Here is an 18,956-nt window from a genome sequence, read left to right as displayed (position 1 = left end):
CCTAACTATTCTGAACACAAGTGAAGGTATAAAGAACCAAACCTCTTCCCTTTTCTTCAAAAATGATTGGAGGCAAACAAAAAAGAAAGTCCAGAGTGCTCAGAAGTTTCATCTAAGTCGTGTGACGAAGGTGCTCTTTGGTGGGAAAAAGGATATCAAAAAAAGAAAAATCCAAGGCACTCTTCTGCAAATATAAAAAGCCTTTATTTAAATTGGCTATTTCATGTATTTTCTACATGAAATAGCCAATTTAAAAAGGCTTTTTATATTTGCAGAAGAATGATTGGAGGCATTTTATTTTAAGTAACCCATTCATCATTTCGAGTTGCCTTTATACCACCTTTTCTCATAATCTATCAACGGATGCCCTTTTATTAATATTGTGATTACTTTTCCAAATAAAATTTAAATGCATCTTATTAATTTATTTGATTAGTCTTGGGATGGGTAGAGGGTATGGAGGACATGAGCCATGAGCCTAAATAAAGATTAGATTTTAGTTAACATTCTACCAAATCAAATCTATTTGTAGCTAATTATTTAATATTTTTCTGCATTTTGTCAATATTGATTTGAATATTCTGTATATATTTTTTCAACCAAGCCATCTCCTGAAGCCACAACCATCCTCTTCAACTGAGGCTAAAGAGGAGCAATGCAACAGCTTCATCAACTTATTCAGATCAAAGGTCAACAACATTCTCTCTCTGATGTCCAGCTCTCCATGTCTGCTTGCCTCTGACACCAACACTTATCTACGAGTGTGCTGGCTCCTCTACATCTCACTGAAGTTCAGGAGGGCCACGTTGAGGAAATCCTCAAAAAGATTAAATCCTGTACCTGTACCCTGGACCCCATTCCCACTGCTCTGCTCAAGTCACATATCCCCACTCCCAGTCCTCTCATCACCAAGGTTGTTAACCTTCCCCTTCAATCTGGCTGTCATCCGTCCCCTTCTCAACAAAACCACCCTGGACCCGGAGGTTCAAGCCAATTACAGGCCTATCTCTAATCTTGCTTTCTTGTCCGCGGTGTTAGAGAAGGTAGTCGCCTCTCAAATCCAGAACCACCTCAAACATAACAACTTGTTTGAAAAGTTTCAGTCAGGTTTTCGTTCAGCCCACAGCACTGAAACGGCTTATCTCAGGGTTACAAATGACCTGCTGATGACAGCCGATGCTGGATCCCCCTCACTCCTCACCCTCCTGGACCTGACTGCTGCGTTTGACGCAGTGGATCTCACTCTCCTCCTAGAACGCCTCTACACCGCTGTCGGACTATCACACTCTGCACTCAAGTGGTTTGAGTCCTACCTTTCTGGCAGAACTGAGTGTGTCTCACTGGGAAGATGCAAGTCCAGACCGCTCCCCGTCTCCTGTGGTGTTCCGCAAGGGTTGGTCCTCGGCTCCATCCTCTTCATTATTTACATCGTCCCCCTCGGTCGGGGGAGCATGTCCTTCATCTCCTGACTCTTATTCCCACCCAAACCTCATGAGCAATCCCTTCTCTACGTCCCATTTTCCATCTTCCCCTCCATCAACTTCAATCAGACATTCTAATCTTCATCTGTTAAACCCAGACAACGATGTAACAGCATCCTCATCTGAATGTGAAAACATCCAGAGAAAGACCCGTAAAAACCTGAAACGTAATTGTAGCAAAAACTGGTAGCCGCATCAAATGTTAAACAGACATCTGGTGATGCAGAATGCCATGAGGAACTCACCTCAATAAGACAAGACTCCAATGAAGACATCCCAAGGAAAAAAATGAAGTTGATGGAAGACATGATTGATAACACAATCACTAGTCCATATGATGTAATACCTGGACCCTCCTTGCTTTTGAGTACTGACGGCCCTGACACTCTTGACACCAAATGTCCTGAATGTATGATCAGGAGTGACACACTATGTCAAAATGAACTCCCCTCAATGAGAGAAAGGAGTGGTGAATAAATCCCAAGGAAGAGGAAAAAGAAGACGAAGTGGCTAGAAAGAAGAGATAGTAAAACTACTCATCCAAATTATGAAATATCAGGATCCTCCCGTCCTTCACCTCCTGACTCTTATTCCCATCCAGTCCGCAGGATCAATCCCTACCCTAAGTCACCCTTTCCATCTTTCCGTCCATCAACTTCATCTAAAGACCATCATCAGGTGAAACTGTCCGCCCGATCGGAATTTGAACGTTTGACTGATAATGGTGCACAATCTCAAAGTGAACTCACCTCACCGAAACAAGAGACCAGTGTCCCAATGAAGACGATCAAGTGGAAGGAAGAGATAACTGAAAATGCAACAAGCCATCCAGATGATGCAACAGCAGGCCCTTCCTGGCGTTAGACTCCTTACTGCCCGGGTCATACATCCCTCATGATCAATCCATTTCCTATGTCACCTTTCTATCTTTCCATCAACTAATCAAGCACCTTGTCACCTTTTCCTCAACAGATTCCATTTTCCATCTACAGACAAAGCTCAAGATATTTTTTTCAAGGGCATATTCTTCAATTAGCTCACCGTAAGCAGATCCTTACAATATAGCTTACCGGGTAATGCAATCGCATCTATTGAAGAAAAGAATTTGTAAAATTAAAAACAGGGGAAACAAGGAGGTAAAGTGGTTACTGCTGTTTCACATCTAAAGTTCCTGGTTTGAACCTCAGCTGGGGGCTTAACTGTGTGGAGGCTGCATGTCCCCACTGTGCCTGCGTAGGTTTTTTGTCCATGTGCCATATTTCCCCCCCATTGCTCCTAAAAACATGCATATTAGGTTGATTGAAAAAAGTACATTGCCCCTCAATGTGAGAACGTGTGGTTGGTTGTACGCATGTGGCTCTGTGATCGATGGAGCAGGAAACCTGCCTTCGGTTCTAATTAATATGCGCTTGGTGAAAGAAAAGTAACTTACCACACAAAAATATTCAGGAAATGTAAAACTGTGAAATGACTTAATGTAATAATGAAATGAACTATTTATGCATAGTTTAATGATTAAACTAAAATTAAATCAATGCCATAGCAACAAGTTAAAGTGTAGAATGTGTGAGTGATTTATTTACTGGTCTACATGCTTCAGTTTTCTTCTGGAAGGTGTGAAACTACAGTTCCCATAATGCATTGCGGAAGTGAAGTTCTACATAATGAACACAGGGAGGCACTGTTGTCATATTTGCTGCATAAGATTTGCAGGAGTGGAAACCAACACTTTCAGATGTAAATAGGATGCTTACTTTTTGTTTTTGCCTAGATAAATCCAGAAAGGACTTGTAGTATCCAAATAAATTACGTGGCAACCTAAAAGCAGTTTAAAAAAAAAAAAAAAAGGGGCAACACACACTCAACTCTGCATTATGTCCACATCTACATTTACTTTAATTATATTATGGAGATAAAACAAATGTTTTAATAGTAGTAATCATTGATAAAAATGTATTTAATTCATTTATCATACCAGATTTCAACACCTGTGTCTTGTCTTAAAAAACTCAGACGTGCGAGAAGAACGAATTGAAACATAAAAATTAAAACAGATTCTTCAGAATTTTAAGATGTGTCCCCCTTAGTTCATCCTGTAACATCTTAGTACACAGATCCATTATATCATTGAAAAAACCAACATATATAAGTATTAAAAATACGCATCAGAGATTGTTGAGTGCATCTGTTGTTTAACGTATACAAACGAGCTTCAAGAGCTTCCGTGCATCTATTAAAACATTAAAAGATGTGGGCAGCAGTTTCATTCCATTCATTTTGTTTTTTCCTTCATGACAACCGTGAACCCCTCCCAGAATCATTACTCTGGCTTTAAACAAAAATAAACCCGTCAAAAGTGAGCAAAAGATTTAGATCAAAACTGGTATGTGTATATGTAAAGACTTGATTTTAGACATATGAATGGATGACTGGATCCTTCCCACTCAAATGCAATTTAGGAATTGTAGTTAAACTTGTTCTGTAGAATTAGAACATGACTCTTCAGTCGTGTGTTCTGAAATGGAGTTATTAATAATCTCGACTGATGACTATAACCAACATTTTCACTCAGACAGGAAAAGAGCTCAAATGAATAACATTAATGTTTTTTTATAGAAAGAATTTATGAAAATCCTACTCTTGGGGTAAGTGAAATATTCCTCAATGCCAGGACTTCTAAACTAATTTAATTCAGATTTAACCTTAACATCCATATACACATCTATAAAAACAACAGCAGCGACACAAATGCAAAGAAGAAAAACATCTGGCAGAGGCGACTAAGACCATTGAAGGTGAAACATGAAAAACTAGGAAAGAGTAGGAAATAAAAGACAAGACAGTGATGGGTGGAGTTTAGGGACTGTGTGAGTGTGTAACATGTGTACAGTAGTTGAGTTGTTAAAAAAAAAAAAAAAAAAAAAGAAAATCAGGTTGGATGGTGGATTTTATCAAACGGGGACAGATAATTTGTGCTGATTACAAATAATATATTACAAATAATAGCACTGACCAAAACACCTGCAGAAATACTGACATAGCAGCAGTTAAATGCAGCCTTCTGTAAGCTTTAAATATCCACTGGACTTACATCAAATACATCAAAACACAAAAATAAAAAACAGTTTTCTGAACTTATCAATATGACTCTGTCCTTCACAGGATAAGTAAAATGGATCACTGCAAAAACTCAAAATCTTAACAAGAATATTTGTCTTATTTCTAGTTAAAATGTCTTTAGTAAAAAAAAAATCTCATTACACTTAAAACAAGACTCATCACTGGAAAAAACAACAATTTTCACCAAGTAGATTTTCACTTGAAATAAGTAGAAAAATCTGCCAGTGGAACAAGATTTTTTTGCTTATAATGAGAAGATAAATCTTGTCCCACTGGCAGATTTTTCTACTTATTTCAAGTGAAAATTTACTTGAAACAGGTGAAAATTGTCAAATAAGTTATTTTTCTGGTGTTATTTTTCTGGCGATGACTCTAAATGTTGAAATAGCAGTAAAACCACATTCATTGATGAAATGACATAAGGGATGGAAAGGGGGGATGGCAGTTTTACAGGGGGGAATGATTTGGACCGTTTTTATTTTAGGGGGGATGCCATCCTCCCTCATCCCCCCTCAACTCCAGTACTGGTTGTGTAGGATAAAAAGGTGACATAGGACAAGGAGGTATTTATAAACAGAAGAGGAAAGAGAAAAGGGGAGGAGCATTCCGTTGACCATCGACTGATATTGGTGTGTGACACGTGTGTGCTGTGTGTGACGTGTGTGTGTGTGTGTGTAGTGTGTGTGTGTGCAGTATGTTTGGGAAGCATGTAAGCCTGTGAGCAACACGAATGCAAAATGAAACAAGAAGACTTTTCATTCGTATAAACCTCTTTTATTTGGATATTTGGACTTCCTAGTTCTGGATTTTCTGCCCACTTCTCCACTTCCTTGGAAGAGTCACTGATTTGGGCTTCAGTCCAGTTCAGACCAGTTCAGGTTACTGGAAGTGCCGTTTCAGTTTACTCTTGGTCCATCCAAACCATTTGACTCCTACAGTCATGTTACAAGAATAAACGATGGAAAAGCTGGATCTGATGTACGAACTCCTACACAATATAAACACATACTGTATAACACTTGTGATGTCGGGAAGAAGCTTCAGAACAGGTGGGTTTTATAGAACATTCAACCATTTTGTTTACATGTGCTTCAAACATTATATTCAGCTATATTTCAATTTCACAAAAACAACAACAAACAGATCCTCAAACCAGCTCTGCTCCCTGTGCTCATCTCTTCTGTACCTTAACCCAAAAACCACTTGATTTTTATCTATTGTCGCGCATTCGTGGGTTTACGGAGATCAACAACTCATTTTTCTGTCAAATCTCAAAATTCACCAAAAAGACAACCAGCAGAGAATCTTCTGATGACATCTTCTTTTTGTTTTTGCCTGCATTACTTGTAAAAGTTTTTGAATATGGAACTTTTTTAAAGCAATCCCGGGGGATCCAATAAACCGTGTTGGGGAGATGGACTGCAGGACGAGGAGGCTCTTTGAAAACGTATGAGCAAAGGACATGTTGGTTTCTCCACAGCTCTTCAGGTCAGGTTTCCCTAAAATAAACTAAAAATAATGACAATTGTCTTCATTTAACTAAGCAAATGTCTCTGTAAAAAACTATCTGGTACATTTCCGCTGACCGGCCTGCAGGCGGTGCTGCAGGTAAACTTACGCAAGACTGACCACCAAAGCAGCAGTTGGTGACTGGAAACTAAACTTTTGAGTCCTGGCCATGTTTATTTACCATCAAGCAGAAACACTGATAGCAAACAGGACTGATCACATCAACTGAGCCTGGAATGATTCACAAAAGCTTTTTCCATCTCCCTTCAGAACATCATCGCTTCTCTTGGAAAAGAAACTCTAAATCGAACATAAAATTTTCTGTGAAATGGAAAATTGTATTAAAATCTGTTTCCATCAGCGGATTCTGACACAAAACGTCCAACTGCTTTTGTTGGAAGGAGTTTAGACAACTTGTTTTAGAATGATGTTGGGAACCTCCAGTAGCATCTAACTTATTCTGAACAATAATATAATGTTCTTTATCATAAAGGAATTAGTTTCACTGTCTAAACCTACATAAAAGCAACTGTAAATGCAAAGATAAAAGTGGAAATGTATTAATCTCACACATCCTTCTGTATTAAAGTCCTACAAATAACTCTTGCCAAAATCATCTCTTAAAGAGCACCGATAAAGATCTTTCATAACATTTACAAAAATGAAAATCTTTCCACTTATACATGCTTACAATCCATCCCAAATATGGTGCTACTTGTTCTTTCCTCTGTGTTTAGGTTGTGCATAAAAAGAGTTGGTGAAATGGCTCGAGAGACAGTTTTTGCAGTTTTCCAAGAATGGGTTAATAAAATCGGGGATGAAAATAGCTTTTGCAAATCACTAATGTACTAATATAATGTTCTGAGTGACCAAGAGGAGCTACTGAACGTTTGTGCTTCCAGAAAATAAGCACGACCGAGACATCAGCTTTGTTTGGGTTTGTCTTCTTGTGCAAAGTCTTGTTTAGTTGGTGAGAGCTAGCGACCGCTACCGTGTTTATCACGTCGGTGGGGAACGTAAACCGCCCCCTGCCGACCACACTCTGCACTTCAAAGTTCGCTTTAAACTCCATTTCACGACGGATCACTTCGGCAGCTCCCACTTTCCTCTGCTTTCCTCCAATTCAGAAGAACAAAGTGCAGTTAAACCATCTGTAAACAAACATGTGCTTCTAGAAGCCTTGTTTGGCTTTTCCTTCCTTCCTTCTAATTTTTTCCCTTGAACTCTTTAAGGCACTCGCTGGTGGAAAAAGAGAAGGCAGAAAGAAGCAAGTGACGGCAGGAGGAGGAAAATAACTTCTCAAGTATCAGAGCTCATATTTTAAATTTCAGCTATGCAGAATGAGTTCAGACTGAGCTCTTTTACTGAACGTCAGCAACACAAAGTGACTCAAACATCACAAGGCAAATGTTTTCTTTGAAATCCTGTGAAAGGTCTGCAGATGTCTGAGCATCTCAAGCACAAAGGTTTCACATTTAAACAGTTTCTCAGAAAAAGTACCATCGGATTTTTCAACATACGACAGTTAGTTCCACTTATTTCTAGTTACACTCAAACATACGACTTAAAGCAAATTACACAAAACTTTCTTTAAGTTATTTGGCACCGAAGCGGCTTTTGACAAAACAATTTCAGATAAATTTCTACAAGGAGAAAGCAACGAGTTCAGACGTTTGTATCTGGAGATCACGTGGGACTCAAAGAGTGTTCAGCCAAAACAGAAGATCTTATTGCTCCACAAGTATCAGGATGTAGTTTGTACACACACGACTCGCGCTCTGCAGAAAGCACGTCATCTGGGCTCAGGAGGCCAAAAAAAACCCAATGTACACACATCAAATTAAGTAAATAAACCAGAATTGTAATGACATTCAAAACTGTTGATCTGCAGAAATCTCAAAAACAGAGAACATATTTTACTAGTTAAAGTAATTGAATTTTAAATGTTTTGCATGATCCTTGCAGCATGTGCTACCTATACACCATATCTCCAACCAGCAATGATGGATTGTTTATTCTCATCCAATAAAATGCCTTTTTTTCTCCAATTCTATTTAAAATTTCTAAAGCAAGATTGGTGGGCGAGCCTGATCAGACCACTTTAGCTCAGGGCAGAGAGTGTCCTTTTTGGGGGAGCAGTGCGGAGGTCTGTAGGAAATTTAAGAGCTAAGAGGCAGATTTCTCTTCAATCATTGATGGTAAAACTGTTTTTGTAGGATTATATGGATTTTATGAATACTTTAAATGACTCAAACCACAGAAATAAGGGACATACAACTGGAATAGGGCTGTATGACAAGAACTCGTGCTTTTACTCGGTTCATGAGCAGGTTAACAGGCTGTTTTCCATGATGACCCAACATTAAACTTTTCAATTGAGATAGTGTGTTGGGATCTTCCTTTTTTGAAATTTAAATCGATTTCGTTAAAATCCAGTCTCAGAAGTGGTTCACAGTCTTGGACTGCTTTGGAAGCTAAACACCCTCATTTTAATGCGTTACCGATGCTGACATTTTCAGACGTTTCTGTCTCTAGGGAATCAAATTATTCAAGTTTGCATTAGGATTTAGTAAAACAAATTCAGCCAAAAATAACCATATTATCGTAATGTCAGAGAAACTGGAGAATTTTTACAACCTGGACAAGTTTAGAGGAAAACTGAATAGACTTTATATATCAGGAATCTGTGGTGTGGCTGGAATTTATTTAACCAACAATACTTTTTCTTAAAAAGAAAATTTCTCACATAAAGCACTTAATTTAAGAATCTCAGAATATTCCAGGCGTTTGCTACTTTGGGGGAAAAAAAACAAAACATTTTTTTCCCCTCACTATTTAAGGCTTTATACATGCAACACAAAAACAAATAAGTATTCAATTTCTTAAACCATAGCAATCTAAACGCATGGATTGAGTATTGTATGGTTACTCTTTGCTGATCTTGTAGACATTTACCATCCAAAATAATGATACAAAGGACAACAGTTCGTAAGGAAACTATCAGATTCTCTTGGTTTCGTGTTAAATGTATAAATCTGTTTTACAGAGATCAAGAAAGCTAAACTCAAACCAAATAGAGCAAAAACTGCCTGGATGCACTTTTAAAGTCTTTTTGCAGCTCTGAGAGCCACTGGCATGATACAGAGATGGAGCTGATTTTAAATTAATTTTTATACATTTCAACACTTTACCACCTTTAAAGGATCAATGGAAGCCTGACCTGAAAGACATGAAAGTCTTTTTGTCTGCTCTTATGTGTGCCGCTGAGGATATATACACATTTCTGCACTCACACCCACTCTCTCGCTCTGTATTTCAAAAGCAATTTTGTGATACAGGTCATAAAAACATGTTTAAAAATAAGTGTTCAGCTGTTTAGATCCCATGATCAGGCATTCGTGCGTGTGTGTTTTGTAAAAACTGGCTACACATCGTCTCTCCCAGAAACTCACACAGTCAGATAAGTGAATGCAGGACGAGATGTGTCAGACCCCGATGGGGAAATGAAAATAAAAATATAATGATTAAAAAAATAAAAGATAGGTTATGACAAAGACTGAATACAAAAATACTAAACAGAATCACTATAGAAACACTGCAGCTGCTGAGATGGGAAAAGCAACATTTGGCTGTGATATGAGAAGAAACAGTTGATTTTTTTTCTCTAATATCTGAACTCATCGTACCCTGAACCACCGATCTCAGTTCAGCCATCGTGACAAGACCTATTACTGGTCAGTGGTGCGTACCGTCCTGGGTTGATTATTTTTTACCCTCCTCTGCTGCTGTTGGACTTCAGATTTTAGGTTTCCTGGTTCTTATTGAAGGTTGGAGCAGAAAAACTGACCTTGGATCAAAGAGCATTCGTATATCCACAGTTTATAGACTTAGACCCCGTCCACACGTAGCCGGGTATTTTTAAAAACGAATATTTCCCCCCTCCGTTTATAAAAAAATTTGCATCCACACGTAACCGAAGATCTGCGTTTTCGAACACATTCATAAGCATTCTAACCTGTAGATAATCTGCGGCTCCCGGGGAAGCTCCGCGGGCTCCGCCGCTCCGCCGCTCCGGGGTTCCGGGGCTCCGGGGGGCTCGGCGGGGCTCCGCGGAGCCCTCTGTGTCGGTGTAACGCAGTAAGCGGCCGGTCAAGAGCAGAGACCATTTATTTAATAAATAGCTTGGAGAACAGATGCTGGATCATCTGTATTTCTATAGTAAACAAAAGTCGCACGTCAGAGCAGATTTGTTGTTGTTTTGGCGCATAATGTGACGTTCGAAAACGCAAATCTCCGGTTATGTGTGTCCACACGCATCTACATAAACGGAGTTTTCAAAAATCTTCACTTTGCCCGGAGTTTTTTTAAACCTTCGTTTATTTGCGTTTTCGTGTGGATGACAGGTCAAAACGGAGGAAAATATCTCCGGTTTAGCAGATATCCGCAGATATCCGGCTACGTGTGGACGGGGTCTTAAAGTGGTCACAAAAGGGTCCCGGAGCAGCTGTTCTTTCAATCCGAACTTCCAAAAAAGTACCAAAAACAATTCTTTCCCCCTCAAAGTGCGATTACTTCACAAATATCCCTCTAATTACATTTTTCATCCATCATGTGGCACTTTTTGCTTGCGAAATAAAAATCTGCAGTGCAGAGAAGCTGAACATAGACAAACCAAGGTCCAAGGAGAACTCAAATCAATCTTCCTAGCTACCTCTAGAAAAATAACTTGATTTCACGGAGCTCCTTCTGCACACGCTGTGCATCCGTCTTCGTTCTCTGTTTTGCGACGCCGAGTGAAAGTGTGTTTTACAAATGCAGAAGAAATCAGCGTTTTGGTTTCCACCAGAGTCCCCGCTGAAGTCCTCCCAGAAAGGTCCTTCCTGCGGCTCCGCAGCTGCTCGCTCTTCAGTTCTTACAGGATTAAACGCGTAGAAACAGTCGGAGATCGCTCTCATTTGAGTCCTCACCTGGAAAACCACAATTAACAGCTCCCCCATCCCTCCGCCTCCATGGAGGTCAGAGGTCGGTGACTTTGTTCTCCAGGGCGGCGGCGACCTGTTGGAGGCGGAAGGTGAGCTGTTTGTTCTGGGCGGCCGGGTCTTCGTCCAGCGACTGGATGATCTGAGAAAAACATAAAATAAACAAACTTGTTTCATTTGTTTTACTAAAGTTTGAACGAGTTCTGACAATTTTAAAAGTTGCTTCTTATGTCTCTACTGAACTTTTGGGTGAAATGCTGACATAATTTAAACAAAATGTTTGCTTCCTTATATGTTAAGGGGCATTTTTTTGGTCTCGTGGACATTTATACAGACAGCATATTCCTTAAGATTTTACCTAAAAAAAAACTAACCTAATAATAAAAAGCAGCATGTAGTGCCAGTAGATCTTTGTTATCGTGCAAGAATATATCAACTCAGGAAATGTTGTGGTTATTTTACTATTTTTTCCCCACAATCCTTATCTTTCAGAAAGATTTTCTTGTCTCAGACTACAGTACTATTTTCCAGTTTCATCTCTACATCCTGTACGTTCTGATGGTCGTCATTGAGAGGTGGGCTCACATTTCATTTTAATTCTAAATTATACATTTTTTTGTTCTGACCCAACAATATTTTTTTCATGATGTGATAAAAATCCAAGATCCTCTCAGTAAAACAACTAAGTCTAACGTGTCAACCACATTTGAAAAGAATTTAAACATATTTTGTTTTGAATTTGAAGAAATCTGTGTAAATTAGTCTGCATCATTTTGACAGATAATTCTGTATTTGTGTGGTTAAACATAACATTTCAGACGACTTAATTAAAGTTCAATTGTTTTATTATATCAAAAAATAAAATCATTCAAGGATGTTTATGCTAGAAAAAAGAAAATCGTGCCACCTAGCGGCTCCTGTAGGTTTTCTCTTGGCAGAACCTCCATGGAGGAGGGAGAGAGAGAAAAAAAGATAAAATCGGACCTGACACCACTAAACTGTCATTTGTGGTCCAGTTACTGATGTTTAATAAACCAGAAAATACATCTCTAAAAAAAGAGGTCTACTTATTTTAAAATAAACTAATAACTAATGTGATGGCTCGACACATCTTTCCAGGCTTTTAGTGAGCTGATATTTATATGAATATGTGAACTTGCTGATTGAAATCATAGCCTAATCTATGAAAGTTGCTTTTTATGGCGGGTTATCCTTGGCAGAATCCTGCCTTTCTATCTTTTCTTTTAAAGGAGGTTTATGTTGCCAACACAGTTAAAAATGTATGACTCAAATACCCCGTTCAAAATACACAAACAGCTGCTTCATTTCTGTTAAATAATAGTAATCAGTGTTCGTCTCTTCTCTCTCTCATTCATGGGAAACAGAAGCAGAAACCCCCAGCCCTGGCTGAAACTGAAGGCGTTTCCTCACCACATCGTAGTACTTGCTGGCATACTGGTACAGCTGATGCAAGGCCACCTGGGTGTTCAGCTTGTCCGTGTGTTCCTGCAAATGATGAAGGACGTGAGGGTTAAATACGAGTTTGACTCAAAAACAGAATCAGTCACACGACTGAACAGCTCTGAGGTGTCTGGACGGGCGAGCGCGTCCTCAAACATCATTTAAATATTTGCATCCGACCTTTTCACATTTTTATTTACAGATCATTTTTGATTCCTCTGTAAAGTGACTTTAGCTGTGTTTGACCAAAACATGGATAAAAGGCTGTTCAAAATATAAAAAAAAAAGATGAAAATTAAAAATCGCCATGCTTGAGCCATCAAAGTTGAAGTCTGTCAGCCCGTCTAGAGTATTACACCAAAGAGACATTTGTATCTGTAAAATCTGTTTGGGATTATTAAGTACAATGTTCTGGGAATTCACTGGAGAAACAGTCCCATCATGGATCCCGAGAGGCTTCGTTTTGAAGTTTACTTCAGTTTATTTCTCAACACACACAGAGAGAAAGTGGTTCATACCCTGGACACCTCGGCCAGGTGTGTGTTCATGTCCTGGTCACTGACGGGAACCATCTGTCGGATGCCACTGTAGTAACTGTGGAAAATACACACAGTCAAATCTCCAGACACTGCTTCTTACACGTTTATACAAAAAAGGTTAACAGACTGTTAAATATTTGATCAGTAGTTACTGATAACTGTTCTGGACAACATTCTCTGTTGCAGCGAACTAATCTGGATAAGAACAGCTGTCCTGTTTTGTTTAAAACTCTTTTGCGTCCATCACTCTAAACCCTGCTGTTGTGACGTTTTGCTCCTCAACAGATGGCTGTTCTGCCACAACACCTAAACACACATCTGCCTGGACATGCAATGCCGTAAACTCACTCGTCCACCATCTTCTTGTACGTGGAAATCTCTTTTGCATAGAGAAGCTTGTTGCTGGGAGACTCCTGCAGTCAGAAAGGGAGACAAGAAAACAAAGAGCTGGAACATGTTTGGATTGTAAATGTGCAAAAAAAAAAACAACAATCTGTGTTGATGTGCTACAGAGAAAATCCCCTCCTGAATGCTCCTGCTCTGTGAAACCCCGCCAGTCGGATGTTCCGACAGCGCAGGGTTTATTTTGTGATCTGTAATTACGTGTGCTGCAACAACTTCCAGGCTGAATGTCTCGACAGATCAAAGAGACAGCAATGACATTTAAAAGATGTACGGTATCTCATTTCAAATGTGATGCCTTTATTTAATGACATTCACATGCCCTGCCGCCACATCTCCTGCTGATTTCCAAATAAGTCCACAAAATACTTGAAAAAACAGAATCACAAGAGACGTGGCGACTGACATCTACATCTGCTGAGAATGACAGCAGGAAGTGGGTGAAGGGTTCATTAAAAAGACCCAACAAATATCTTTTTCTGCATTGTTAACTGTAAAAAAAAAAAAAAAAAAAAGGCAACAACAAACTATATGATTTGATCATATACGCTGACAGTATTTTTAAACAAAAAAACATCTCCTTCCTTGCTTGAAGGCTCAAAAACATTGAGATAACACAACGTCGCCACTTGGACTGGTGGACATCAGAGTCTGAAGACGTGTCCTTGAGACGTGAGGGTGCCGTGACATCCCAGACCAACATCAGGGTTGAGATATCCAACCTCCCCGTCTTCGTCTCCAACCAACTCCACACCATGCTGCTTTCACTGTCCCCCACAAATGGAATCTCTCTCTCTCTTATTGCAAATTCTCATTAGCACACATATAGTTCACTTTAGAAAGAAAGTGGTTAAAACAGCTTTACTGGTACTCTGTTCAAAGTTTTATATTGGAAACAAAAATTCTGCATTTGCTATTAAATATTAAATCCACCGTTACAAGTTATTTAAAAAATACAAAAACATTCCAAAAAAAAAGGCTACGATTTAATCAAACTTTCTTAACATTACCCTCTAAAATATTTTACCAAAGCTCCAGTTTTTTCTTTTTTTTTTGTGTGTGTGGGGGGGGGGTTATGGCGTGTACATTATCAGAACATTATTTTTTACTAGACTATTCATTGCTGCCTGACTGTTACATTACTTTAATGCTCCTTGATGTGGTGCAGCATCTCAGACTCACACAGTGATGTTTGCTCTCATACTGTATAAACGTCTTTCACAGGATGCTCAGTGGGAGTTTGTGTCAAAATTTAAGCTTTCAGTATCATCTCACAGCTGTAATACAACAATCGCTTTAAGCATCATCTCTGATAGTGTCGATTGCAGCATCTGTCTGCATTGTCTACAGTCCTCTGTTTGGAATTACTGGTTAATTCTTTAGTTTATTGCATATATTACCTGTGCAGAAGACTTTCTTTCATTTATCCACATATCGTTACCTCTGACTATTCTGCTGAGTTCTGGTGTGCAGCAGGGATCATGCCCAGGACCCCTTTATTGACAGTAAGTCAGAGGATGAAGGTGTTTGTGTCCACCAAATTGCAACAGCTCTGTTGATTCTAAAGTTACAGTCCATAAAATAACACCCCACAGAAGTTCAACTTCAGTCACACATTTTCAATCTTGTTTGTCAAAGCAATATTTAAAGTCAGATAAGTTCTTTCAACTGCTGACAAACAAAAGGGCCTTCACATATTTGCTGACTCTTGCCTTGACCATTTTACTGCTCCATACTGGGATATCAGCCAAGGCTCTTCCACGGTCTCCAGTTTGTCCAGAGTGCTGCTGCTTGAGTCATAACTGGGACAAAGGGGCATGATCCGGTGATACTATGAGGGAAGCCAAGAGCTAAAACACATCTATTACGCTGTTACAGAATATTGCTTTTTTAATAAAACCTATTTGTGGCTATTGATAGTTTCAAGTGTTCTATTGTAGCCTTGAGCCAGGACCTCACAAATCTTATGCTTCCCTTCACCGCTACTCTTTCTTTAAAAGCCTTAAATTCACAGATCCCTGAATACATTTCAGAACTTGTTTGTACGCTCAGCATCAGATTTCACTATTATACTACTTACATTATTAAACTTCTTCCCTAAGGTCTAATAAAAATTTGGTGTTTATACATTTTTGAGCTTAATTTATTAAACCATTAAAAGTACGAAGGACTTCTCTTCCAACAACCTGAAAAAACCTCCAACAGCTCAGAAAATCAGCAGGAAACCAGAGAGAGAAACCCCTGGTCACTGCAACTGTCGTCTACGTCACTCCTTCCCTCAGGGACTCATCCATCAGCTGCAGACTGAGACCTCAAACACTTCCAGGCAGCAGCTGGATCATCATCTGTGTGAACTCACTCTGCTGAGTTTGTGCTCCGTTTTGGTGCAGGCGTCCATGAAGGTCTGTGAGATGACGTGCAGCGAAGCGTCCACCACCTCTGTCACATGCACGTCGAAGATGAAGTGTGGGTTTCTCAGGATGTTCACCCAGAACCGCAGAGGCAAGCTGCAGACACCCAAGCAAACAGTGGAGACGTTTCAAAACCGCCTGAAAACATACCTCACCCGACAGAAAACATTTACAACTCTTTCAATATTACAAGATGAATAACAACATTTGTGACTGTAATCATGTCTTGTATTGTCTTTGTGATGACTTGGGACCTATTATTAGTTTTTGTTGCCCTTTTTTTGCTTGCCGTTATGGTTCTTTTGATTCTTGTAGACCTTTTGAGTGTTTTTTTGTAAATGTTTGGGCATCCTAGTTACATCATCTTGTGTCTGTTTCTATGTATTTTGAATAATTTTGCATCTTTTGAAGCTTTTTTTTTATTTTTGCAATCGCTTTAGGTCTGCTTATATCCTTTGTGCATCATTTATCGCCTGCTTGGTAGTTCATTAATCAGCTGTATATTTAGGAGGCTGTTCCAGGACTCTTTAAAACATTAAAGAGCAGCTGAAGACAGCACTTTTGGCACACTCGTGAAACTAATATTAGCCCATAATTAAGAATATCAGTCGGCAATGGCTAATGTTCAGGGAGGAAGACAAGAAAAGAAGCTGCTTTTGACTCAAACTAAAGATCTGTTGAAGATATGTTATGAATGTGAGATAAATGTGTGGAGCAAGATCAGAAAACTTGAGTTATAGGCGGCAATACTGTAGATGTTCAATATCAGACTTTTAAAGAACCTGCTGATGCACAAGTTCCTTCCTTCAACCTTTCATCTCTTCCTCTCTACCACCTCCAAAGACCATAACCCTTGTTAATAATTCAGCACGGCTGTTGAATATTTCATTGTCCAGCTTGTTAGTGTGCGTCTCTCGGATGATTGACAGGCTCAGCTCAAGGCCAGTTTGAAAGCAGAGAAGTTTTTTTTCTTCAAAAAGTAATCTCTCCCACCGTCTTAGTTATTCCTCCATTTCTTTGTGCCTGCTTTGTCATCATTCAACCGACCTGATAACAGCCTGCCAATTAAAAGGGCCTTTCATGTGGTCCACCGCCTGGTTTTGCCCGTGATGAGAACATAATTACACTCTCGTTGAGCTGATAAAATTTAAAAACAGACGCAGAGATAAGCTTGTGAAGCAGGATAATTATTTCCCTAAGCTGGTTTTACAAGGTTTTCCAGCCAAAACATGAAGTTCACAGGAGCTTTGAGAAGAAACTGCCGGAAGGTGAACCCTTTAAAGAGTCACAAATCAGGCGGTTTACAGGCAGTGAACCATATGATGCAGTTTAGGCGACAACAAGAGCTTAAATCTCTCAGATAAATGAAACGTTCCATCATCATTACCCCACAATCAATCGGTTGGGTTCACCCAGGCTCACTTTATTAAAACTTTACATCCAAAAGGAATATTTCTGTATATTAATTTTCAGCAAATTTGATGTGTTAATGTGGCGGGGCCTGATCAGGCTTCTGGAACTGACCAATCAGAGGAGGCTGGGCCTTTTAGAAGAAACTGGCTGCCCTGTTTCTCCCCCGTTTTCTGCTTTCTAGTAACATTTAATAAGATATTTTAAAAGTTTGGTAAAGCTGTTTATCACACATTTTTAAGGGGTCTCAGTTATGTTTAAAATGTAAAACTGGATTTCACATTATGAGTAGAAACTTTGCATATGATCCATTAATCACGTGCATCCTAAACACTGGATCCTGATGTGTACAGATGAAAAGTGCTTCATTGCACTGTTAATTCTGCTAGAAAGTACATCCTGAGGCATATCTAATCTCTGATATTGTTCTGTTTGTACCTGTTGGTCTTCCAGATGTGCAGCGTCTCCTCGTCCACGTTGTCGTGTCTCAGCGCCTGTTCGTCCAAGAAGTCGAAGAAGTATTTGACGGCAGGAGGGACGACAGAGCCCGAGCAGAGCACACTGCGGAAGAAATCATCCACAAACTGCTGCAACGTCCCCTGTGACACACACACATACGCAGCCTTAAATATACACATCTTAAATAAGTAAACACCACACAATGACCCTGCTGAGGCCGTCCGAGGTAACAAAAGTGCAGAGTTGTACCTTGACAGACAGCAGCCGGGTCAGGTAGATCTCTGTGATGGCTTTGGTCATGGCCTTGTCCTTCATGCTGCCTCTCTTCGACTTCACCTCATCAATTTCATCCGCCGGTCGCACCAGGTGGAAAGTGTTGTCGTCCTCCAACAGCGCGTTTTCTGCGAGTGACGGACGGACGAACAGAGACAAACAGGCGCCTTCTTAGACACGGGATGCACAACGTTGATGGTTTGCTTTTGGCCTTTTGTCAGGCGGACCGTCATGCGTTGACAGGGACACGGCAGTGCTTTTCTTGGAGAGATGTGAAAGTGACAACGTTTCTGTTTTCATGCTTCCAAAACATGTGAAGGAGCAAAAGTTGGTGCATCATGAAGAGATGAGAAGATTCATTTGCATTTTCTTTTCGCAGATTTTCTAAAAATTGGGTTATTGTCTTTGCCGAGATGACATATGCAACCTTCAGTATTATTTGAAATAGTCAAATTCAATTTATTTATTCACCTTCACTCTCACATATGCACAAGAAAAATGGCATCTGCTGCAACATCAAACAGCATATAAAAAGGGTACTAACCTACTATATATGTAGACAGTCATAGAAAAGAAAAAAAAGTAAAATTAGATCATCACTGAATTTTACGATCAACTATAATTATTAGTTATTTAAAAATTACAATTCATTATTATTCATTAGCAAAGCCATTTAATAACAGTTCTGAATGTTTGTATTAAGCATTATAATACTAATAACTATTCATACTGACATACAAAAATCCTTATTTAGAGCTGTGAGTGTGTGTTTACATACTCTCATCGTGACTGTCCTGGTGCTGGTGGAACGACTGTGTGTGCAAAACTCTGGACAGAACCAACGTGGCGTTGTCCCGAACCTGCAAGACAGGGAAATTATTCAAAGAATGACAGCAAAAGTTTGAAAAAAAA

The 18,956-nt window shown here is 39.4% G+C and overlaps 1 protein-coding gene across 2 annotated transcripts in view; it reads right to left on the bottom strand.

Annotated features, from left to right (window-relative positions):
• Positions 1 to 5,353: 5,353 nt before the first annotated feature.
• Positions 5,354 to 18,956, bottom strand: part of LOC133423999 (plexin-B2-like) — a 172,311-nt gene continuing 158,708 nt past the window's right edge. For both annotated transcript variants that reach the window (XM_061714354.1, XM_061714355.1), the window contains 8 exons: positions 18,823 to 18,904; positions 18,021 to 18,172; positions 17,751 to 17,911; positions 15,851 to 15,998; positions 13,438 to 13,502; positions 13,069 to 13,144; positions 12,521 to 12,595; positions 5,354 to 11,231 (listed from right to left, as the gene is read on the bottom strand). In XM_061714354.1, coding sequence (XP_061570338.1) covers positions 11,127 to 11,231; positions 12,521 to 12,595; positions 13,069 to 13,144; positions 13,438 to 13,502; positions 15,851 to 15,998; positions 17,751 to 17,911; positions 18,021 to 18,172; positions 18,823 to 18,904 — 864 coding nt within the window. In that variant the 3' untranslated portion in view covers positions 5,354 to 11,126. The remainder of the gene's footprint in view (positions 11,232 to 12,520; positions 12,596 to 13,068; positions 13,145 to 13,437; positions 13,503 to 15,850; positions 15,999 to 17,750; positions 17,912 to 18,020; positions 18,173 to 18,822; positions 18,905 to 18,956) is intronic.

This window comes from Cololabis saira, chromosome 23 (assembly GCF_033807715.1).
Source record: "Cololabis saira isolate AMF1-May2022 chromosome 23, fColSai1.1, whole genome shotgun sequence".
NCBI lineage: Eukaryota > Metazoa > Chordata > Actinopteri > Beloniformes > Belonidae > Cololabis > Cololabis saira.
This window is presented reverse-complemented; position numbering and strand designations above follow the sequence as displayed.